The 25,846-nt window shown below is 42.2% G+C and overlaps 1 protein-coding gene across 8 annotated transcripts in view; it reads right to left on the reverse strand.

Annotated features, from left to right (window-relative positions):
* SLC28A3 (solute carrier family 28 member 3) overlaps positions 1-25,846 on the reverse strand; it is an 88,311-nt gene that overhangs the window by 57,072 nt on the left and 5,393 nt on the right. For 6 of the 8 annotated variants that reach the window (XR_012904719.2, XM_089779249.1, XM_075931770.2 and 3 more), the window contains exons 2-3: positions 19,447-19,545; positions 9,697-9,776 (exon numbers count right to left, since the gene is read on the reverse strand). Coding sequence is in view for 7 of the 8 variants with exons in the window: in XM_089779249.1 (XP_089635375.1) it covers positions 9,697-9,776; positions 19,447-19,545 (179 nt within the window). In the remaining variant the exon portion in view is untranslated. The remainder of the gene's footprint in view (positions 1-9,696; positions 9,777-19,446; positions 19,546-25,846) is intronic. The other 2 variants (XM_075931772.2, XM_075931771.2) reach the window with 1 other exon arrangement.

Genomic DNA, 25,846 nt, shown 5'->3' on the forward strand with positions numbered 1-25,846 from the left:
CCTTTCAGAACAGTTCCTTGGGAATCAGACTGAGATACAGGACCGATGGGAAACTGTTTAACCTGCGAAGACTCCAGGCTGTCACCAAGATAAAGGAGACTGTGCTACGAGACCTCCTTTTTGCTGACAACTGCGCCCTGATTGCTGGATCAGAGCAGGAAATGCAAGCCAGCATGGACAAATTCGCAGCAGCATGCGACAACTTCAGCCTTCTCATCAACACAAAGAAAACCAAAGTGATGCACCAGCCAGCTCCGAAAGCTCAACATCAAGAGCCCACCATTACAGTGAAGGGACAAAAGCTGCAAGCAGTGGACCAATTTACATATCTTGGCAGCACCCTCTCCCGCGCAGTGACAATAGACATCGAGGTCAACTGCAGAGTCACCAAGGCAAGCTCTGCATTCAGCAGACTGCTGACCGAAGGGTGGGACCGCTGTGGAATAAGCCTTGCTACAAAGCTTAAAGTCTATCGAGCAGTAGTGTTAACTACCCTGATGTATGCCAGTGAGACTTGGACTGTATACAGGAGGCACACTAGGCAACGGAACCACTTCCACACGATTTGCCTCTGCAGACTTCTGAGGATCCGGAGGCAGGATAAGGTGCCAGACACAGAAGTCCTTTCTAGAGCAGGCCTGCCGTCAGTTTACACCCTGCTGATGAAAGCCCAGACATGCTGGGCAGGCCATGTTGCAAGGATGCCAGATCATCGCATCGCCTAAACAGCTCTTCTATGGTGAGCTGTTTCAAGAGAAGCGATTGCACGGGGGACAAAAGAAGCGATACAAAGATACGCTTAAAGCCTCTCTCAAGTCCCTGGATATTGACACCACCTCCTGGGAGACCCTGGCACAAGACCGATCGAAATGGCACACGCTGATCTACCAAGGCTGTCAAACATCTGAAGCCAGAAGGACAACCATAGCACAAGAGAAGTGAGCACTCCGTAAAGCCAGAGTTGCAAAAGCTGCAACAGTGGTGCCCACACATGTCTGCCCGACATGTGGCAGAACATTCCATGCCCGTATCGGCCTTATCAGCCATTTGCGGACACACCGTGGACAGTCCACAACCCGTTAGATGTCAAGGTCCTCTTCGAATACGATGGACGAACAACAACAACAACAACAAGTTACTTACTAAGCCTCTTCAAGGAGCTTAGGGACAACAAGGACAGGGAAAGAAAGCAGAAAGTTATACATATATGATAGAACATCCTTTTAATTGTTGGTGAATTAATTAAAAAATATTAGCTATTACTATGGTGCATTCTTACAGTGGCATAATAATGGGCAGATTTATTTACAATTTAGTAACAGATAGTTAAGATAGGAAATGGGCATGAAAGGATACAGTCCACCTGTGGACTCTTTGCCAGAGGATATTGTGAAGGCCAAGACCACAATAAGGTCCGAAAAAGAATTAGATAAATTCATGGAGAACAGGTCCTTCAATGGCTCTTAGCAAGGATGGTGTCCTTAGACTCTGGTTGCCAGCAGCTGGGAATGGGCAATAGGGGATGGATCACTTGATGATTACCCATTTTGTTCATTCCCTTTGGGGCACCTAGTGTTGGCTACTCTTGGAAGACAGGATACTTGAGAGATGGCTCTTTGGTCTGACCGAGTAGAGTCATTCTTATATTCTTATGCTTCTTAGTTTATTTGTATAATGCAACGAGGGCTGGCCCTGGGAGTGCAGCACATGTGCATCCCTGCTCCCAGGTGCGCGGTGCCCCTGGGCCCCAGGCGCCTGGTGCATGCGCGGCCCCACCCCAGACGCCCGGCGCATGCACAGCCCTAAACCCGCCCGGTCTGGCAGCCCCATGTGGCGCCTCCTACAATGGGGCACCCTGGGCAGTAGCCCAGTCAGCCCGTAGCTTGGGCCAGCTCTGAATGCAACACAATGTGCTATGTTACTATATATTCTCAAGATATTTCATATAATTCTACAAATAATCCTTACTGATTATTATAATTCTGAGAGATTAAAATTGAATTATATTTTCTTACAATTATTTTTGTCCCTAGATCATTTGCAGATAAACTGCAGGAAGTGGCACGGATTGGGCCACCACCACCCACAATGGCCATGCCTGCAGATGTTCAGGTAAACAAAGCATCTGGTTGTCTGCCAGCTGCTAACTCTGATGAACTATATGCAGCCAGTGCACTGAAGGTTCCCGACCCCTACTTAATAGGTTAGGTTTGATTGTGTATTTATAAATATAGAGATAATAAATGGGTAATTTTACTCTGATATGTGCCTTTTGAAAAACAGCATTTTGGGGTTCTTGCTCATTATCTATCAAGGAACTAAAAGCCTATCTGGTTGTAAGAGTGCGTAGAAATCATTTCATATTTAGCTAGAAGCCATCTCGTATAACAGAAACCATTTCAGCTTTTCTCTTTGGCACATAGACCAGAGTGAACTTTCTGTCACCCCATGAGAAGAGGCCTACAGAATGGGCTATTGGAATGTGTTAATTGGGCTGGTTGGGACAGGAGATGTACTACTTCGTACCTGTCCACCATCTTGTTGATAAGACTTCGTTTTTCCAAGTTTAATTGAGGATTTCTGTAATTGGATGCCCTTCGTCAGACTGTTTGGCTAAGGGTATAAAGATACTATGATTGATTGTATTAACCAGCCTTACTTGGCCCCGCTCTGCTGGGACCACGTTTGGCTCACTTGGCTTTACTGATCAATAAAGCTGTCTGTTTAGCCACGTAAGCTGAGTGAGGCTTTTGCTTCGACGAGTGTTATGTATAAAGTGTAAAAAGCCAAAATGTTTGAGAAATTAAAAAGGTACTTGTGACGGGGCGGTGGGGATTGCGAGCCCCAACCCCGTGCCCCGCACTTGGGCGTCGCGGGGAACTGCCGCCAAAGAGCCGGAGCGGCTCTGCTGCGCCTGCTCAGCGGCGGCCGCGGGCGCAGTTGCAGGCGCTTCCCCGGCGCCCGAGCCCCGGGAGCTGCCAGCGGCCCGAGGTGCATGCACCGGCATCCCAGTCCAGGGGCGCCAGATTCAAAAGCCGGGCAGCCAGAAGCCCGGGGGGAGAGACGGCGGCCCGCCCAATTGGCGAGGCGGCCGGTGCGGAGAGGGGAGAGACGGCCAGTGCGGAGAGTGGAGGACGCGGCGGTACCAGACGGTGCTCCAGGACTGACAGCAGGAGAATGACGCAGCCGGCGAGGGTGAGTCCCACCCGGCGCCCCGCCGGACCAAGCGTGGCAGGACAGGACCGCAGGGGTCGGAGGAAGTAGCCCAGGACGGGGTTGGAAATCCCCAGGGACCAGTGAGTTGCGGCCGTAGCCCCCCCAGTTGGGCGGTGCGTTTAAGACGCCCACCCTTAGGGTCCTGGGCTGGGACTTGGAGAGGGGGTGGGCCCAGGTCCCCCTCCACCCTGATCGGTAACCTAGAGACTAAGTGTGACAGCTGAACGTGACTAATTGCCCCGGTCCCACGGGGCGGGACATTACAGTACTAGTAATAGACCATGAAGAATCCCACTGATGACTGAAGCTGGTGATATTTTAAGCAAAATAGCTCTCCGTCACGCTACTAGCTGTTTCCATTGCTTCACATTGGCACTCAGAGTGATAATCTAGCAATCATCTATAAGTGATTCCTTATCAACTCTGCTCACTTCATGAGTACAAATGTCATTTTCCGAATGCTATTCCTGTAAGCATTACCTTAAAGGTTAAGCATGTGCTTAAGCACTTTACTTATTTGGAGCAGGAAGCAGATCTATTGAATAAGAATTGTCTTTTTTAAAAAAGGTACTCTGAGAACATACCATTTGTTAAAATTAATCAATAACTATACAGATCAGTAGCTTCAAAAAGTAGCTGAGTTAGTCTGTTAGGCTATGTCTAGACTGCAAGCCTCTTTCGAAAAAGAGCGTCTAGACTGCAAGCGGAACTTTCGAAAAACCCCAGTTTGCATTCAAGAATGCCTTTTTTCGAAAGAGCACTTTCGAAAAAAGGCGTTCTTCCTCGTGAAATTAGGTTTACCGCCGTCGAAAGAAAAGCCGCGTTCTTTCAATTTAATTTTGAAAGAACGTGGCTGCAGTCTAGACGCAGGTGAAGTTTTTTCGAAAAAAGGCTACTTTTTAAAAAAAAAAAAACCCTGAGTCTGGACACAGCCTTACAGGAAAAACTTACACAATAACAAGTAGTCTAGTACTCCAGTCATCTGAAAAGTGGATTTAGCCCAAGAAAGTGCATGATACCATCTACATGTTTTGTTAGTTTTTAAGCTGCTATTAGACTGTTAATTGTTTTTTAAGTACATACAAATCACTATTCTTACTTGCATTCATCTCCTAGAATATGCACCTTAATACTGCCCTGCTGGTATATAAGCCATAAAATGGCTAACTGATGGCATATACTGTCATGGCGCGATCCATATGCTTTATGGAAATATGCTTCTCAATGTGAATATGCATAACTAGAAAATGCTGTATACAATATATTTTGTGTAAGGTATCATTTGAAAAGTTGTAATCTGCTGAATGTCTATATTGTATTTGTGTGCCTCTATTATTCCTATATTTGAAGTTAGAAATATGAAGTATAAACCTGTTTTACTAAGCGAGGATCATCAGGCTATTTTAGAACTTGATCTCTCATGGATAAGGACAATGACCTATAAAACAGGTTTGTTTTTCCTATAGCCTCATCTATAGGAGGGGCTGAGAGTCCCCACAAGGACATGTGTTTAGGTCACTTAATACTGGGACCCATTTTGGTCCTTGAACCTTTTCATTGAAGGTGAGAAAGTTTCAACTGAACACAAAGATGTCCTCCTTGGGCAAAATCTGTATACAGGTGGAAATCAAAAACTGGGGCAACTGCCAGATGTGAGGTTATCCCTGCTTTCAACCCAAGATAGCTGCTAGAAACAGGAAACTTTTCAGACTGTGAAAAAAAGATTAGAACTACAGTTAGAGTAAGGAATTGCATGTGACAAATTTCTTAGTGCATTAGGCTTAACTGACTTGTTTTATTTTGATCTGTAATTTACTTTGCTCTGGGTGCTCTTACTTGCAATCACTTAAATCTTACTTTTGATATTTAACAAAATCACTTTTTTAAATTAATAAACTCAGTATAAATAATTGTTACCTGGGATGGGAGAAGCAACTCTGCATTTCTTTGAGTTTTCTCTGTATGAAAATTTAACCACCATAAGATGGATTTACCTGTATGCTGTGGCAAGTTCCTTTGACTGAGCCTACCCAGGAACAGGGCTGTTACCCCACTTCTGTGTCAGTGCTGGAAGAGGAGGTGGCAGAGAGGCTGGCTCAGCAAGAAAGAGGCTATGTCTAGACTGCAGGCTTCTTTTGGAAGAAACTTTTCCAGAAGAGATCTTCTGAAAAAACTTCTTCCAAGAGAGAGCATCCACACTGCCAAAGCGCATCGAAAAAGCGATCTGTTTTTTCGAAAGATAGAGTCCATTCAGTGTGGATGCTATCTCACATTTAAGCCGTGATTACTATGGACAGAGTGGCCACCAGGGCACCTGTGCTTTTTCCTCTTTCCTCTTCTTTCGAAAGAAGTCCCTCTTCCCTGTCCACATACCCCTTTTTCCAAAAGAGCTCTTTCAGAAAAAGGGTTCTTCCTCATAGAAGACGATTTACCAATGTTGGAAAAACCCCTCTGTTCTTTCGTTGTTTTTTTTTTCCAAAAGAACATGATTGCAGTGTGTACGTAAGTGAACTTTTTTTGGAAAAATGGCCATTTTTCCGAACCCTCCCTCCCCTGCAGTGTAGACATATCCAGGGTGAAAGTGGCACCAAGGAAGGTTGGCTCAGTGGTATTTCAGCACATCTGGTGACAGTCTCAAGGGGATCCCAGTGATCACATCCATCACCTATATCTTATGCTGTAGGTATAATATGTGGCTATTAATGAACTGATCTATTTTAAGGCTTGTGACAGAGAAATGCTGGGCTACTGGCAGTGATTTTTTTTAAATAAAGCAATCAGGCATTTGTCTTCATGATGTATCCTTTATTTTGAATGGGCTTTAGAAGAATATACAAAATATTATGAAGTTAAATGTTAGGTCCATCTTTAGGATTTAATTCATGAATAACAATTTCATAGACATACCCACTGCCCTCACTGTATGCCTGATAGTCTACTCCCACTCCATGTTCAGTGACATCAAAAGCTGGCTTCAGAGTAATTCAAGTGAAGCAAAGTGCTCTTTGAATTACTGTGTAAATAGAGATTTTGTTCCTGCGAGTAATTATATTTAGTGGCCGATGGAAGAACAAAATGACCTGGAGAACAATAATAAAGCACTGTGGATAAACCTTAATTATTTTGGAACTCTCAATGGTAATATAAATAAATTAGAATGAATGACTTTCTAACATGTGTCCTTCATCTTCTTTCTCCTAACTCACTCTCCAGCCCTACCTGCTATAGGGCTATGTCTAGACTGCAGGCTTCTTTCGAAAGATGCTCTTTCGAAAGCATCTTTCGAAAGAGCATCTTTCGAAAGATCGCGTCTAGACTGCACGCGGATCTTTCGAAAGAAAAATCCGCTTTTTTGAAAGAGAGCACCCAGTGAGTCTGGATGCTCTCTTTCGAAGACGGCCTCTTTACATTGAAGAACGCCTTCCTTCGAAAGAGGAACTTTCGAAGGAAGGCGTTCTTCCTCGTGAAACGAGGTTTACCGCCATCGAAAGAAAAGCCGTGTTCTTTCGAAATAATTTCGAAAGAACGCGGCTTGAGTCTGGACGCAGGGGAAGTTTTTTCGGGAAAAGGCTACTTTTCCCGAAAAAACCCCTGAGTCTGGACACGGCCTAGATGAATTACTAACATTATAAACTTTACGGGCCCAGTTCTAAGAATGGGAGTCTCTGTTCAAAAATGTGTGCACAACTGTGTTTGCAGATGCTCAGTTTGTACACACAATAATGGTAATTGCTAATGGTAGACACTCAAATGTTTGATTGGCACTCAAAGTTACAGTGAGTTTTGCCCTTTTTTAACATGGTCCTCAAAGTTTAAAATGAGAAATTGTTTCATAAATGCTTGTAAAGCCACAGTTCCTCAAAGAGTAGTGACTAGAAAAGAATAATTCATTTGATTATGTAAAAATAGTTAATTATTTTACAAGTTATGTGACAAATACTAATGCTAAATGTTTAAGAAATATTTTAATGCTATGGCTTCTTGTGAAACCAAATTATGGGCCAACTTTTCTAAGTTTTATGTGTAATGATTCTTTTATGTATGTATGATTAATTTATGGATCCAGATTCCTAACTTGTACATAGAAGTTGGATAATTTTACATGCACATGGCCGGAAGAAATAACCCAGTTTGAATGAGACAAATTCAAGATACCTGTCTACCCAGCAAACTGAATTGCTAGAGGCTTGCTGAACTATAAAATGGGAGGACTGAGGTTCAAAACTAAAAGTTGCAAAGGTAATAAGTAACAAGGCAGTGATAGAAATTGAGGGAAAGAGTAAAGCAGAACATCTGTCTATATGAAGACTTCTTCCATCTCAATATAATGGAAACATGTTTAAGAAAATCAGTATTTTATGTCAAGCTCAGGAATCTCTTTTCTGAGACACGGTTGGTGTGCGTGTGTGTACAGATCATTTTCTTGTTTTATCATTGACACCTCTGCAAAGTAGTGTAAAACACTATCAGATCAGAAGGGTGCTAGTTTATACCAACTTTACACTGATGTGAATTACTATACAAGCATGGCAATAATTCATGGTCCATTGTGGTCAATTTCATGGCTTGAGGATTTTAAAATTGGTCATTTCATGATTTCAGATGTTTGCACATGTAATTTCATGGTGTGGTAGCCATGGGAGTTGTGACCACAAGTGGAATCAAGTTACAAAGTTGTTGTAAAGAGCTCCCAAGATTGCCACACTCACTTCTGTGCACTGTCTTGAGAGCTGCCCAGGCTCATATTGCCCCCCGAGCCTCTCCGTTCAAGACAGCCCAGACTTATGACATTTGCCCTTCTGCTGTTCCAGCTGGGAAAGCCCAGGCATGGGACTTCTTCCTTTGCCGTTCCTGCAGCAGTTCAGGGTGATCTGGCAGGGGTTTCTGCTCTGGGGTTTCTTCTGCTCTGGGGCACCCATTTTTTCTAAGGGTTCCAAATTGGCCCGGGGTACCTGCCTTAGAATCATAGAACACTAGAACAGGAAGGGGCCTCAAGAGGTCATCGAGTCCAGTCCCCTGCCCTCACAGCAGGACCCAGTACCATCTAGACCATACCTGATAGATGTCTATCTAACCTGCTCTTAAATATCCACAACCTCCCTAGGCAATTTATTTCAGTGTTTAACCACCCTGACAGTTAGGAAGTTTTTCCTAATGTCCAACCTAAAGCTCCCTTGCTGCAGTTTAAGCCCATTGCTTCTCGCCCTATACTCAGAGTCCAAGGAGAACAATGTGTTTCCTTCCTCCTTGTAACCTTCTTTTAGATACTTGAAAACTGCTATCATGTCCTCTCTCAGTCTTCTCCTTTTCAAACTAAACAAGCTCAATTCTTTCAGTCTTCCTTCATTGGTCATGTTCTCTAGAACTTTAATCATTCTTGTTGCTCTTCTCTGGATCTTCTCCAATTTCTCCATAGTTTTCTTGAAATGTGGTGCTCAAAACTGGACACAATAGTCCAACTGAGGCCTAATCAGTGCAGAATAGAGCAGAAGAATGACATCTTGTGTCTTGCTCACAACGTTCCTGTTTATGCATCCCAGAATCAGGTTTGCTTTTTTTGCAACAGCATCACACTGTTGGCTCATATTTAGCTTGTGGTCCACTATGACCCCCTAGATCCCTTTCAGCAGTACTCCTTCCTAGACAGTCACTTCCTATTCTGTATGTGTGAAATTATTGTTCCTTCCTAAGTGGAGTACTTTGCATTTGTCCTTATTAAACTTCATCCTATTTACCTCAGACCATTTCTCCAGTTTGTCCAGATCATTTTGAATTATGACCCTATCCTCCAAAGCAGTTGCAACCCCTCCCAGCTCAGTATCATCTGCAAACTTAATAAGTATACTGTCTATGCCAATATCTAAATCATTGTTGAAGATATTGAACAGAACCAGTCCCAAAACAGCTGCCTGCAGAACACCACTTGTTATGCCCTTCCAGAAGGATTGTGAACCGTTTATAACTACTCTCCTTATTCTGTTCCTGGCATGGACCACAAATCTAGGAGCCCCTGGTGGGAATGCTCCCAACAGCATGGAGGAGATCTCACCCACCTCCACATCCCAGAACCTCCTGTCCCTGCTGGGAGGGTGCTGCCTTCAGTTGTGAAATTGATAGGGCTCTAGCAATTGTTTGATTCTTCAAATTTTACTAGGAATCCATTAACAGGCTCAGCTATTATATGAACTTCTGTGAAATGGCAGTGCCATTGGCTCAGTTGGCCAAAACAAGTTAATGTAAAAATATTACCTTCTCCAATTTGCAAAGATTCTTGATACTGGTCAGTTGCAAGGCATGATAATTTTAAATACAATGTAGTTTTTTGCAATCCATAAATTATTAGGAGATATAAAGGACTGCCTGGCTTAGTGATATGGCAGCTGAATTTTGGCCTGTCACGCGGGAGGCTGAAACACTGGCAAATTTTTGCTTTGAGTGGTGTGAAATGGGTGGAAAACTTGCTCATCCAAAAAAAATTACCCTTTTAAGTGCGTTTTCTCATCTACTGACTCATGTTTGTTTTTATGCTGATCACTCTCAATATGGATGTGCGTGTCCTCCTGGAAAACAGATGCATAAAAAAATGTAGTGAGTATGACATATTTCCTGAGTAATCTTCTAAAGAGAAAATTCTTAAAACAGTTGGGTAAGGTGGTTTCACAGGGCAAAATTTTGTTTAATTCTATAGCTGAGTCACAATCAGCATGCAGTATCAACAAGAACTCTGAAAAGTAACATTCTATTTCATTTACTCTATTCATGTTACACATTCTCTCTCATTTTGTATACGCACCTCTGAGTCTGCTGTGTGGGACCAGCACTGTTATTAACATCAGGCAAACCCAGTAGTTATGTAGCACAGCTGCCAAGTGATGAGCATTTTGAATTTTGAACCTTCTCAAATCCCACAAAATTAAAAAAGGAGAGGCAAAAGAGACTAATTCATCTTTAGATGTCACTAGATGAGGAAAAGAGCCAAATACAGAATAGTTTTGAATAGATGATCAAAAGTGAATTTTGTATTTTAGGTGGATCTGGTAGCACTGCCTGTTAAGGTTACCTGATGCTTCTCAATATAAGACCCTGTTTTCAGGTAATTATATCTCTGCCAAATTTTATCCACTTAGACTGAAATTTGCCATGTCAGGGGTCTGTTCAATGTTCAGTTTTTTGGGCAAGTTTCAAAGTGGTCCATCTGATTTGGAGAAGGTGGCTAGAGAAAAATGTTTTGCTGATATTTGAAAAATTCTGGCAAGATTTTATTTAAAAAACTCTAGCACACCCATACTTTGGAACTGGGGCTTGAATTTTGGAAGGGAGAAAGTCTTTCTGTCAGGGATATCCTTTTAGGAAAATTTTAACAGAAACAATTAAATGTGGCCAAGTTATAAGCCTTTGAAATTTTGTAGTTTACTTACAAGTGTTTTTTTATTTTAACAGCTAAAAACTCCAAAGATTTTGTTCTCCTTGACCATGATTCAGCATCTCACAGCTCTAGTGCTGACCATACTGTGCATATGCATACATATTGAGTAAGTGAGCATGCTCCATCCCATCACAGCTTCTATAGGTGACCAAATTGGACATGCCCAATCCCCAAAGAGTGACTGAGTATGCTCCAGACCAGTGATACGGGGGCTCAGAATGACTTTCCTTGTAACAGCAGTTCCCAACAGCTCAAGTCTGGGAAGGGGTCAGCTACTGGAATGGAGAGCAAAGAGCCAGTCTCTCCTGTGCCCTCAGTGATCCCATCTCTTCTGATTTGAATGTTGAGGGGACAAAAGACAAGACACAATGGGGGAAAGGAAAGCAACAGACAGATAAGGGTACATGGGTAGGGGTGGGCAAAAGGTCCTCCGTGAGCTGGAACTGGCCCACCAAGTGGGTTGATATGGCCCGTGGAGGCCTTGCTGTTCCCCTGCCCCCAGGTTAATTAGGACCTGGGGCAGGGGGAAGCATGCAAAGTTACCTCAGCCCTGCTCCTGCCCTGGGGAGGAGCGCATGGTGCTTATAAGTGCCACGTGCTCCTGGCAGGGTGGGAGCAGACTTCCCATGCTCCCCACCCCCAAATCCTGATTGGTCTGAAGGTGGAGGGAACGTGCAAAGTTTTCTCCATCCTGCCCCTGTCCTGCCAGGAGTGCACAGCGCTTAGAAGCACCATGTGCTACTGGCAGGGTGGGAGGAGACTTTGTGCACTCTCCTGCCCCCAAGCTGTGATTGGCTAGGGGGTAGGAAGGGGAAGTGCGTGAAGTCTCCTCCCACTGCCAGGGACATGGGTGCACAGGGGGAACCTGAGGGGTGGCAAAGGTGCTCTCCCACCCCCAGACCAATCATTGTCTGTGGGTGGGAAAGCAGGGAAGTATCTTGGCCCTGCCCCTTCTGCTTGAGGCCCCGCCCCTTCTGGTGCAGCCTGAGGCCACTTCAAGAATTTCAAGTCAATTTGCTCGGTGGGAGGGGACACTGAGATCAGATAACGAGCTGGAGAGGGAAACAAACTGTTTTACAAAAACAAATGCATAATTTTATGAGCAAAATGGGACATTTGGAGGTTTATTTTTGTTATAGTCATCAGATTTAACAAACTAAAGCATGAATTCCCAACTGTCTCTATGCATATACATTTCCAGTTATCCTTCAATCATTTTTGTTCTTTCTGCCCTTTCTACTCAAAGTTTCCAATGTCACCTGTATTATCTAATCTATCTATCTATCTATCTATCTATCTATCTATCTATCTATCTATCTATCTATCTATCTATCTATCTATCTATCTATCTATCTATCTATCTATCTAAAAATGAAACATGGATTCTTTTCAATACATTACAAAATGATGCATTTGCCCCTTATAAATTAAAAATGTTTTAAGCAGGAATTAACCAAAATAAATTTGAAATAAATCTGTATATACGTCACAATTTTGTCTTTACATATCAATGCCAAATTTATTTGTGAAGTTAAACGATAATTCTTTACCCTGATTTGAATTTACACTACTCTCCTTTTATCCAAGTTGACAAAGTATTAGGTTTACACTCCCTGTCAGACCCTTTTACACTGCCGGAATGATGAAGAGAGGCCTTAGAGCCAATTGTGTTCTTGCTTTGTCAATTGAAAACTGCAAAATAACTGATTTTTTTGTAATCCAAGGAAAGAAGTGCCCATATTATTTTTATTCATACCTTCTTTCAATGTGTTATTTTAGCATGTGAAAGCAAGAGATTGTAATAATCAATTGTACTTGGTGTGTGGCTAGAAATATTACAATGTTATATACAATTGCAACCATACTGTAGACTACACAGTGGCCTTCAAAGAGGAAATTTTATTCAGTTTGGCTGGTAGTTTGGAGCAATTGTGTGTTGAGTAATTTTTGACTATTAAAGTAGTCTATAAATTTATAAGCTACTTAGATCCACAAAACAAGTTTGTAAATCAAAACCTGTTCCTGTTTTCCCTCCTTCAATCTTGTTTTTTTTCCTGCTGCATATTTTACATTCTGTTGAACATCTTAAATTAGTTTCCAGAGAGACGCAAAACAGCTCAATGGGAAAACTAACAAAATAATTAATGTGGCACGTAGGAAAAAAATATGTGCCCAGAAGCTGCCACTCATTTTCCTGTGCGATAGTCCAAAGCTGTACGGATAGAGGCTTGCTTTAACCTTCAAGATTCATATTTCACAGAGAGGTCTTTGAAAACCTTTCAGCTCTGTGGTGCTAGGTATTGAATATTACCTGTTCTATTCCCCTTAACTTTGATTATTCTCTTTTTGATATTCACTGGGAAATAAAATGAAGATCAAACATGAATCAAGCTACTCCTGCTGAGGTAGTATTTGCTAGCCAAGGAGTAGCAGGGTTCTATCCTGATGAATCTAAAGTCAAAAGGCCATCAGAGTGGCCATTTTCTCTATACTTAAATTATGGGTATTTTGCATCTGTTATCTTTTGCAAAGGTGGTTCAAGAGACTTAGCTGATCACACAGTGTGAAGTAAACATACTCATTTTTCATTCTGTCTTCTCATGTTATGCCTCCTTATTCTCATTTTTGCCATGGTATAGTAATGCTTAAAATGCTTGAGCCATACTACCCAAATTCTAGGGGAGCTAAAATATTATTCTGAGTGCTCTGGGAAGGGTGCATTCTTGGGAATCATAATGCCTTGAATGGACACACACTGGGTAGCATTGCTACACCTACTACAAACTTACAGGATGTTCCTTCTTACACTACTCTACTGGCATTTGCTGGTGTATAAAATGGTCAAATGTCTTGTGATGTCAGAGATCCACCAAGGGCCTAGTTCTGTAAAAGCTTATAGCTGTGAGTAGCTTTACTCATGTAAGTATTGCCTTACAGGGTCCATAATACAGAGAAGCCTGTTTTTTCAGCCTTTGTTTGTAGTAGATCATAAAAGGCAGATCTCTTGGTGAAAGTTCTTCTACTAGAATTGAGTGCTGTTCATTCATATGCCTTGTCTTCACAGCACTGCCCTCCAGAATACGGGGATAATGTGTGAAGCACTTAGGGTATGTCTACACTAGCTCGTTAGTTCGAGCTAGGTAGGCAAATGAGGGCAACCGGAGTTGCAAATGAAGCCCGGGATTTAAATATCCTGGGCTTCATTTGCATGTTCCCGGGCGCCGCCATTTTTAAATCCCCCTTAGTCCGAACTACCTGCCCGAGGCTAGACGTGGCAGTTAAACATTAATTCAAACTAACTCCTTAGTTCGAATTAACTGTTACTCCTCATTCCATGAGTAACAGTTAATTCGAACTAAAGAGTTAGTTCGAATTAACGTTTAACTGCCGTGTCTAGTTCAGACTAAGGGGGATTTAAAAATTGTGGCGCCATAAATCCCGGGCTTCATTTGCAACTCCGGTTGCCCTCATTTGCCTACCTAGCTTGAACTAACGAGCTAGTGTAGACAGACCCTTAGGAACTCTGCACTCTGGTTGCCTCTCATAGACCTTGCTGGCACAAACTAAAAGGTCCCTGGTTTGAATTAAAGTAATTTGTCCCAACAGGGTCTCTATGGAACAGGGTAGAGCACAACACTTTGGCTACGTAAACACTAGAGGCTTCTTGTGCAAGAAGCCTTTTGCACAAGAGTTTTTGCGCAAAAACTGATTGTGCAAGAGCATATCCACCCTTTTGGCACAAGACAGTGTCCACACTGCTGGACGCTCTTCCTTAATAGATTTAATCTCATAGCACTCCTGTGAGGTAGGACAGCACTATCTACTTTTTCTTAGAAAGGGAACTAGGGGTATGTCTACACTACAGCGTTTTTTTTTTTTTCGGAAAAACAGACATTTTTCAAAAAAACCCTTCAGTTATGTCCACACTGCAATCACGTTCTTCCAAAAGAAAATCAAAAGAACAGAGGGGTTTTTCTGACATTGGTAATTCTCATTCTACGAGGAATAGGGTTGCCAGATGGTTTAACCACAAATACCGAACACCTCCCTCCCCTTCCCCCCCAAAAAAACACCGGGGAAAAAATTCTGTTGAGGGAAAAAAAAGGGGGGGTGGATGACCAAAGCTGTTGAGAAAAAAAAAAGGACCCCATGAGTTAAGCAAAAATAAAACAGCTTTTAAGTGCATGCAGAGTGAGAATAGGGATAGCAAGAGTGGAGTGGTGGAGCACTAAGACCCAGGGAAGGCATTGCTTCCCCTTGCTTCAGTTCTTTAGGCTTTTTGCGAGCAGCCATTTTGTTTTCTTGATGGAGCCAGAATGCAGCTTCACTGCAGAACCAGGAAAGCAGGGAGTCCTGGGGCAGCGGGGGCCGGGAGCGGGAGCTGGGCCCAGTTGCTGAGTGTGTTGTAGGATTGCCATGTGTCCAGTATTTTGGCCGCCTGGCCGGGGAAAAAAATTTCAGAAAATACTGGACATTTCAGGTGTCCGGTATTTTCTGAATATTTTTACCGGAAAGAGCTCTTTCAGAAAAAGGCATATGTGGATGGGGAAGAGGGAGTTCTTTCAAAAGAAGAGGAAAGAGGAAAAAGCACAGGTGCCCTGAGGCCACTCCGTCCATAGCAATCACAGCTTAAATGTGAGAAAGCGTCTATTCAGTGTGGACGCTATCTTGTGAAAAAGCAGTTAGCTTTTTCGACGCGCTTCTGCAGTGTGGACACTTTCTTTCGGAAGAAGTTTTTCTGGAAGATCTCTTCTAGAAAAACTTCTTCCGAAAGAAGCCTGCAGTCTAGATGTAGCCTAAGGAAAAAGGTAGATTAAGTGGCTTTCCCCAAATCACACATGAATTGTGTGTTTGAGCCAGGAATCAAACCCAGCTCTCCTAAGCCCAGTGCCCATCTTTTAACCCTCTAACACAGTCTGTGGACTTATCTGGGGTTAGCCCCTTATAGGCCTCCCCCATTGTATTCACCTGTGCCTTCACAGATATGGACAATTGTAGCTCCCATAACTGCAGAAGTATAGGTAAATATAGTGGTGACAGCTTGCCAGGAGTTAATCCTGTTGAACCACTGCCTTCTTATTGCCCATCGCTGCTCTAGCATGTGCTGTATTTTAAGGCCACAATCTATCCCTATAGGTACCCTTTCTAACCAGACACACCACAGACTGAATACATCAGGCAATCTCTAGAATTAGAAGTATGAGCTACTGCAGGTTGAGCATTTACAGCCCTAAGGCTCATCTGTAACAACTCATATCTTCATTACATTGACACAGAGGTGGAATGTGACACCTTCCTCCTCCCCTCACTGTTACAATGTTAGCAATTTCTTTAACTATTCCTGAATTGAATTCTATTGAGTTAAAATTTTTAAAAATACTACCTTGGAATAGAACTTGATTCTTTTTGGCTTTCAGTCCCATGGTGTATGAAAGCATTTGTCAGGGGTCCCATACTGCCATGCCCTTTTCAGTCTACAGTATTTTAAACTGAGAGTCTCCCAGCACGGCTGTAAATTATTCTAGTTCAGGTGGGCAATAACATAGCAGCAGTTCACCAGGATTACCCCCCAGTGGGCTACCTCCAGTAGATTTACCTGCATGGCTACAGCTCCCATTGGCCGTGGTTCACTGATCCAGACCAATGGGAGTGGTGAGAAGCACCACAGACTGGGACACCACTTGCTGTAGCTCCCATTTCCTGGGAATGGCGATGCGCATCCAACAGAAGCTGCAATTACCGGTACCTGTGCAGGTAAATTTAATGGCGGGGGCCCCCAGGAGCTAACCCTGTATCACTGCTTGTAGGCCTCTTGATATGGTGCCACCAAACTCAGTAAGTGGCAAGATTTCAATATAGGTAAAGGTACTAATTAGAGCATCTAATGGAACATTTTGAAAAATTAAGATTATTTTGTGAAAATATTTATGATATTTAGTGTGCGTTGACGTCATTGTGCAGACAAGCCCTAAGTGCATGTTCCGAGATTTTGTTGGACCCTTTGAAAGTAAAAATAGAAAAGAAAAATGTTGAATGTCAACATTTTTTGACTCTTAAATATGTAAGGCTATGTCTAGACCGTAGGCTTCTTTTGGAAGAAGCTTTTCCAAAAGAGATCTTCTGGAAAAAACGTCTTTAGAAAGAGAGTGTCCACACAGCAAAAGCAGATTGAAAAAGTGATCTGCTTTCCTTGAAAGATAGCGTGCAATCAATGTGGATGCTATCTCACATTTAAGTTGTGATTACTATAGACAGTGTAGCCACTAGGGCACCTAAGCTTTTTCCTGGAGGCCTCTTCTTATGGGGGGGAAAAAAAGAACCCCACAATCCCTCTTCCCTGACCATACATGCTTTTTTCCCCAAAGGAGCTCTTTCAGAAAAAGGCTATTTCCTCGAAGAAAGAGGTTTACCATGGTCAGAAAATCCACCGTGTTCTTTCGACTTTCTGTCAAAAGAACGCAATTGCAGCATGGATGTAAGTGTAGTTTTTCTGGACAAACAGCTGTTATTCCGGAAAAACTCTGCAGTATAAACATACCCTCAGGCTGTGTCCACACTGCACCCCTTTTCTGGAAAAGGGATGCAGATTAGACACATCGTTATTGCAAATGAAGCGGGGATTTAAATATCCCCCGCTTCATTTGTATAAACATGGCTGCCGCTTTTTTCCGGCTCGGGGCTTTGCCAGAAAAAAGTGCCAGTCTAGACTGGGATCTTTCGGAAAATAAAGTCTTTTCCGAAAGATCCCTTATTTCTCTTAAAATCAGGAATAAGGGATCTTTTGGAAAAGGCTTTATTTTCCGAAAGATCCCCGTCTAGACTGGCGCTTTTTTCTGGCAAATCCCCGAGCCGGAAAAAAGCGGCAGCCATGTTTATACAAATGAAGCGGGGGATATTTAAATCCCCGCTTCATTTGCAATAACGATGTGTCTAATCTGCATCCCTTTTCCGGAAAAGGGGTGCAGTGTAGACACAGCCACCGTGATTAGTGGTTCACCAAGAGGGTAATTCATATAGCTAAAGGGAATAAAACAAATAGCTGATGCAAAACCATCTCTATAGCATTTCTGTCACTCTTTGACAATTGAATGTTGAATCTTATTTACTGTTGTGCCGGGATTTGGACTATGAAGTGGATGGGTAATTATAATGCAAAATCAAGTATGTTCTCAATTTGGGGAGAAAGGGTATAATTTTATATCCTCTGTGAAAAATAACAACTAAAAATGTTGTAAAGCCAGATCAAACGCCAGCAAAATCTAAGAGGAAGAAAATACTCCTTTCAGTGTTAGCAGATTCTGGAAAGTAGAATTCCATTTTGTTTATGGTCAAAAATATGTACAGTGTAAAATCTGGTCATGAGGTTTTAGATTGAGTTGAGTAAAACCTATAAAAACCCTTAATAAAGACAGAAGGGAAAACAGCTAAAACCAGCTGTGTAGCCACAGAGCTGTGAGAACAGGAGGAGTGGCTACCCACCTGAGTACATAACCTATGCTAGTTCGGAACAAGCTAAGAAGCTCAAAACAATGTTACCACTGCAGTGCAAGCAGTGGGAGAGGCTAGCCAGGACGAGTGCATGCCTAGCTTCTTGGATGGGTATGGTTCCTCAAACTGGAAATTATATTTGCAATTACAAGTGCAGACATACCATATGTCAACTCCCCACTTTTAATACTCATCAGGACCAGGCTTGCTGGCTGTGTCTACACTGGGCCACTTATTCCAGAAAATCTGTCGCTTTTCCGGAATAAGCTGTGAGCTGTCTACACTGGCCCTTGAATTTCCGGAAAAGCAACGACGCTCTACTGTACAAAATTAGCCGCTATTCCAGAAAAACTATTCTGTTCCCGCTCGGGCATAAGTCCTTATTCCGGAACACTGTTCCGGAAAAGGGCCAGTGTAGACAGCCCAGTAGTCTTTTCCGGAAAAAAGCCCCGTTCGCGAAAATGGCAATCGGGGCTCTTTTCCGGAAAAGCTTGTCTACATTGGCCACAGATGCTTTTCCGGAAAAAGGGCTTTTCCAGAAAAGCAGCATGCCAATGTAGACGCTCCTTTTCTGGAAAAACTGAAAACGGAATAGTATTCCGTTTTAAGCATTTCCGGAAATTCATGCCAGTGTAGACACAGCCGCTGTGTTCTGGGTAGATTTTATACAAATTATAGCATTTTCAGGAATCTTGGTGGTGATGTCAATGTCTCCATTTCTTTTTAATGTATTTCTGAGAACAGGGCTGGCTCATCTCTCAGTTTACTGATGTCAGTTCTAATTCACTTATTTATTTTATTCCTGGTTATCAGTGCATATTCATTTTCTGTCTTGATGACACCACCAAACCTGGTACACATCTGGTTCATTCTGAGCATAAACATAGTTACTCTTGTGACTCACACAGCAAGGTCTTTGCTCAGGCTGCCTTTCTCTGGGACTTCTTCCTGAGCCACAAATCACCAGGAGAGACACTCTTGTGCAGTCACCATGTCTTTTTATTGCTTGTGCCAACTTCCCACCACCTTCTATTTACAGAGCTTTATTTGCCCACAGGCTAATTCAGCTACCTTTTCCTTCCAGCTAAGAAACATATTCAACCACACTCTGCCTCATTCACCTTCCCTCTGGCTGCCTTATCTAACCTGCTGGCTAATGAGCCCCACAGCTGCTTTCCATTAGCCTTTCAGGCCCGGGCTTGCTCAGCTGGCTTCCATTGTCCTTTTCAACCAGGCTGTAGTGGCAGAACTCTGGCTTAGCCAGCAGTCTGTCGCACTGAATATTCTTGACATGCGAAGAAAAACAAAAACCTTACCAGGTTAGTGTGCACAGCATCACTATTTTGTAAATTCCTGCTTCTGAATGAGTGGTTTCTTAACCCTTCTTCATTTATAACTTCATCTTCACTGTCATTCTGAGAAATAGCAAAATTGTAAATAACACATTAGTTCAAAACCAGAATCGGACTTCTTTCTTTAATGTAGTACTAGTTATCTATAGATGTGAAAAGCCAGTTTCTGCTCTTTCCTTTAACAAGACAACAGAGGAACAGGGTAGTTCTGTGCTCTGATACTGATCTGCACAAAGGGGCCAGTTGCAGTATTGTGACAGCGGCAGCAGTAACTGGACTCCCAGGCCTTTTAAATTGCCACCAGAGGAACCCCTCCCCTTCATTTTCATTACTGTATAGAAGGTATTACTGTATCTCCTCTTAATAAGCTTTGGAAAGGCAGTTCTCATCTGAGCACCAGCATTCATGGATCTCAAATACCAGCCCAGGGCTTTCTAGGAGTGAGTGTGTTCTAATCCACCTCCCAGTGATCTATTAAGAGAACTCAAAGCTCAGATCAGAAAAGGATGCCAGATGACTGGGCAAAACTCCAAGGATCCTAATTGGTTCCCTACTTCTATTTAAACCAAACAGAAAATCATTTTTGAAACTGGGTTGTTGTTCCCTGTTTAGGACTGCCTCCCTTGCATTACCCTCTCCTGTTGCCTGACTTTGATTTACTGGTATCCTGACCCAACCTACTACTTGACCCTGACTTCCAGTCTGCCTTCTGGCTTGTCTCAGGCTCTGATCACCCAGTAATTGAATCTGCCTGGCACCTGAAACCTGGATTGGCTTTTGGCCTGTATCAGAGCTTGTCATCACTTCCACAGAGATTGACACTTTGGCAGTCAATCTTCCAACATTTGATTTAGCCATGGGTCTAGTAAAGACCTACTAAATTGAAAGCTGATGGCATTCCTGTTGAACACAGTACTTCTTACAGTCGTGAGGAAGAAGGGAAGTCAACAGGAGCATTTCTCCCATTGACCTCCTACTGAGGGGCTTCCCCAGAAAATTGATGTAAGGTACATCAACTCCAGGTATGCAACTGTCATATTGAATTGAATATTTTACATCAATTTTCTTCACCAGTGTAGACGTGGCCTCAGATTCTTGTCTCCTGGCTTCTGACTTCTCCTCTGACCACTAAGACAGTCCCCCCCCAAATCTCAGTCATGAAATTGTCTGGTCAGGAAGATGCTTAACCACTGCCTGAAAATTAATTCCCCAAATGCTGTAAATATTTGATAATCAAGTGGCTTGTTATAATAGTAACCATTTATAAGATTACTTTATTCGAGATCAATATATAAAAGATATTACTACACATACAGCATTGGTATCAGTAAATTATTGTATTACATAATTGAATTTAGATACAAACCATTTGTAAGTGAATATCATGAAAGAGGGCTATAGCATCTTAAGCTTTTAAGAAATAAACAATCAAAGGTTTCCATCTTTTTAGTGGAAACATGAGCTTAGATATAACAACATATTTCCCAACTATACATATTTTCTTTAAAAGGTAAACAAATGAATATTTTAGGCTATATAAAAATTGGTGTCCGTAAGAATACATTCAGAATTTTTTGTATGGGTTTCAAACTAAGATTTTTCTCTTTGAAGAGAGGAGGAGGAAGTAATGACAAAACACTCCTGGGTTCAGCTTTTGCCGCCTTGATAAATACAGAGTGACACACCGTTTTTCTTTCAGATACACAAAAAAGTCTATCTTCAGATCCCTTTCAAAGGGGGAGGCATCATGCTCTTTAAGAAGATACCCCTTGAGTGTAATTTAGCAAGATTACAATTTACGGTGTCTTCATTCACAGAACATTTTACGCAAGACAAAAAAAAAATCCCAATAGGTCATTCTAACTATATAGAAAAGTAAAGCAAAATAGAAGTTACAGACCTGCATTCTAGTATGTGCAATTGGACCTGGAAGTCATAATTACAGCTTTATGGCCATGGAGGAAGCATAAAGCTGTAATTATGCTTCTTCCTTGAAGTTTTCACACACATTCTTTTATTGGGAGAAAGTAGGGATTTCCTAGGATTTTCTTTAATAAGCTTTACATTTTATAAGCAACAAAAACATAACATTAAGCTATTACTTTGGAAGCATCATATGTATGCAAGTAATTGTAATGGTCTTCTGAAATCCAGTTAAGGCAAAGGTAAGTTTGTAAAAATCTAAAATGATGACAAGGTATCATTTTATTAACCATTTTTGCATCAAGCTTCAAAGAAGTTTCAGAGATCATGGTAGATATGGCCCATAGAATTCATGCTTTATATTATGTATGTTCTTATGAGAAATTAGCTAGATACTTTTCTTCTCACAGGACTGCCAAACTTTTAAAATACCCATACTTCATAACTACTTGTTTTTTCTGTAGATATGATGGATTGCACAATGTATAAAAACTGGTGATCTCCCTTTCTATGGCCAAATTCTGGAATCTACATAAATAATCAGCACAGTCTCATTATCAAAATTCTCAATATGTGTTGGGCCATCTCCTGAGAATTTTGACAATCAGACAGTGCTGACTTGTAGACTCTCTGCTTCCTCCCTTTACTTGCTATGATAGTTTAGATCTGTTGGGGTTTCCTGGTAGCAAAATAGCACCTGGTTGAATGTGGAGGGTTTGTCCCATTGTGAAGTTATTCTGTAAACCCAAATGATGTCCTCATGATATCAGAAAACAGATTTCTTTGCCATAGTCTGTCTACATAGCCATGTCCTCTGAATTTGGAACCATTTGTTTCACTTCTCTTGTCCTTTCTTTACTTCTATCATACCAGTTTTGAATAAGAATATTTTAGATGTGACTCTACCGCAATCTGTTATACAAAGCCAGCACAGTTTCCGCTCTTGATTGTTTACTATTCTGTCTAGACATAGTACACACCCAAGAATTTTCCCAGATGATGAAAGATGGGCTAACATCACTGCACCAGGGTAACTACTGAAACGTTACAGATTGCTTAGGAAGGAGCTGTTATATTGTTGTTAGAGATTAGTTAGCATGACTTTGAACCTCAGTGCTTATTTAGTGTCTACATATCCAAATGATACTTAGTTGCTTTTAATGTGTAGAAATATTTGATTTGTTTACACATCATAATAGTTGCATGTCCAAATATAAGTACATAACTGCTTGTGCTTTTGTTATTGTCTGGGTGTTTAGAGACTTTTGGTTTATATTTGACCTGTAAAATTCATCTCCTCAAAGTTTCAGACATTAATTTATTCAGGTGTAAATGAAGATGTTTTATAGGGATTCATCAGATCCCCTTTTTCCCTAGCATGCTGTTCATCCTGGATTTGTTCTTTATCCTGCCTTTTCTGTTAACTAGCATGTCACTGATATTTATAAAGGTATCAATAGGCATGTTGTGTTGTGTGAGAGAATTTTCCACATCAATAATGTGAGGTCCAAGAGTCTGGGAGACTTTCACATCAATTGTTGTCAACATATGCTGCAAAATATCAAAGCTACTGAACAAGAGAGAAATATTGATTACCTTCATATTGAATTCAGGAAAATATCCCTCGCACATACAGTGCAGAGAGATGGAAGATAAATCAATACATTTAAATTCAGTGAGTGCAAAGTGAAGATGCACAAATTGTGTCTATTAAGCCCAGCTATGTACACTCAATATTTTTAAATCAGCTGTGCAGAACAAGGCAGCTGGGCGGGTAATGTAGGCAAGGGAAGGCATTGCCTTCCCCAAACTGCCTATGCTGCCTGGGAGGGCTGAGGCTGCATCAGCCCGGATCCATGGCTTCCAACTCTCCGGCTGGTCAGGAAGCATCAGGCTTCAGGGCTGGGTGGGGCTTGGCTCCATGGTGAGAGGTTGCTGAAGGAGCATAGTTTTGGATGGAACGGGTTGAGCTTCGGGCATAAGGGGCAGAGCTGGGGCTGTGTAAGTCCATGATTCAGTGAATGGTCGGGTAAGAATGTGATGGACAGCTGAGGGGTTTGCCCGACCTAGCTTAGAGAAAACAGTAAGAAAGCTGCTCGCTGTAACAGCTGACAACACTTTTGATAGGTGGAGAAGTAAGACCAGAGGAACTAAAGCAGAAACAGAAGACACAACTCTTGATGCTGCTCATTTAAAATAAATCACAGAAAGTCATAAATATGATCCTGACTCCTTGCTCTACCCTCTGACTTGTCTTGTGTTCTCATCATCTGGCAACCTGATTCATCCTATCTCTTGACATTCTTATTGCTGTGGCATTCGCCATTTATTGGTGTTTAACTCAATGTATACTTCGTATTTGCTGGTTACTTAACAAGTCAAGTGGCTTTGAATATATAGGAGTGCCTCTGACAAGTCCTCAGTATGTGCCACCTATCATAGGTCTGGGAAGGAAGAGGTCAAACTTATTAATTAGCAGCAGCTTTAATGAGAGCGCAGAGTCTTAGCATTGACTTACAGTAGTCTTCAGATTACAACCCAATTACGATGTTTGAGAGAGGAGACAGGTTAGCCCTATACAGTGGAAACTAAATTTTATTAAACAATGTTTAGAGCTTGATTGTGCCTTTAATGACAGGCTTGAGTAGGTAACAGCATGGCACAGATGTCCAGATGATTAAATTAGAGAGCTGTTTACAGGTGTGACATTAACAACATTCAAGCCTAGATGGCAAAATATTGCATAGCCTCCATACATACTTATGTATGGTGCAGATATAAAGAGAGAGACACAGACACATGGGACACAGACGTTTCAACATCTGACATTAACAGTCTGTTCAATAAACACATGGCCGCTCTCTATGGTTAAACAGACATAAGAATGTACCTGTTCCTTAATTATGTGGCATTTTCCAATGAAACCATCTATTAAAAACCTGAAGACATTGACAAAAATGGTTTGTGTTAATTCGTGAGTTTTAGCAACAAGATATCTATTGAAACAAGGAATTTAGCATATGGGCTTTATAATTGAAGTGTTACAGTTGTGCTATACATCGGGGCTATGTCTACACTGGCCTGATTTTCCGGAAATGCTTTTTAACGGAAAAGTTTTCCATTAAACTTTTTGTGGAAAAGTGTCCATGGCCAATCTAGACGCGCTTTTCCGCAAAAAAGCCCCGATCGCCATTTTCGCGATTGGGGCCTTTTTGCGGAAAACAAATCAATGCTATCTACACTGGCCCTTTTGCACAAACGTTTTTCGGAAAAAGACTTTTGCCCAAATGGGAGCAGCATAGTATTTCCGCAAAAGCACTGACAATCTTACATGAGATCGTCAGTGCTTTTGCGGAAATTCAAGCGGCCAGTGTAGACAGCTGGGAAGTTTTTCCGCAAAATCAGATGATTTTGTGGAAAAACTTGCCAGTCTAGACACAGCCCGGGGGTAAGAGCATGGGTGTTGGATAGAAGAAGCTGGACAAATGAGTACCCCTTTCTTTACTTCTGACTAGATGATGAACTATATTTAAGAGAACCCTCCACCAAATCAATACCTTAGTAAGATACAAAATTCCTTGTTTTTATGCATCAAATCTTTGGAAACATATTTTTAACAAAAACATATGATGAAATGTAATTAACATATCTATTATTATGGAGGTCACACAATAAATTAGTGTTTCCTTTTTCTAAAAGTAATTAATTTTGTTATGAACACACTAAACCAGCAGTGGGCAAATACTGCCCCACACGCCTGATCTGGTTCACCAGGGTTAGCCCCGATGAGCCACTGCTGCTGTATTCACCTGCACCTCTGAATGTTCACAGGTATGGGCACATGCAGCTCCTGTTCACTGCAGATTGTTGTTCCTGGCCAATGGGATCTATGGGAAGCAATATCCTGATCCATGCCACTTCCCGCAGCTCCCATTGGCTGGGAAAGGTATCTGCAGCCAATGGGAGCTGCTAGCATCCGTACCTGTGAAGGCACAGGTAAACATAGTGGCGGAAGGGGCTAACCCTTGTGAACCATTGTCACTTGTGCACTAAACTGATCCAATTAATTTAAAAATAATGTAGGATTGCCAGGTATCCGGTTTTGAACCAGACAGTCCGGTATTTGAGCTTTCTGTCTGGGAAACAAATTGAGAAAATACCGGACATATAAATGTCCGGTATTTTCTAATTAGGTACGTTTTATTATCATCATGAGTATCAGAACGTAGTTGTGTACTGCCTGGCTGGTAGACATGCTCACACTGTGAGGCCAGGCAGTACACAACTACACAGTAGAGAGGAGGGGGGCGGGGCCGGGATGGAATCCCTGGGGCCGGACTCACCTGTGCACCCCGCCGGGACCGTGCGCGGGACAGGCAGTACCCTGGGTTCTTGTGCGCCCGGGCCAGCCCTGCTCCCCACTGGCCAGTTCCTCCCTGCT

This window comes from Pelodiscus sinensis, chromosome 6 (genome assembly GCF_052426305.1).
Source record: "Pelodiscus sinensis isolate ZL-2025 chromosome 6, ASM5242630v1, whole genome shotgun sequence".
Lineage (NCBI taxonomy): Eukaryota > Metazoa > Chordata > Testudines > Trionychidae > Pelodiscus > Pelodiscus sinensis.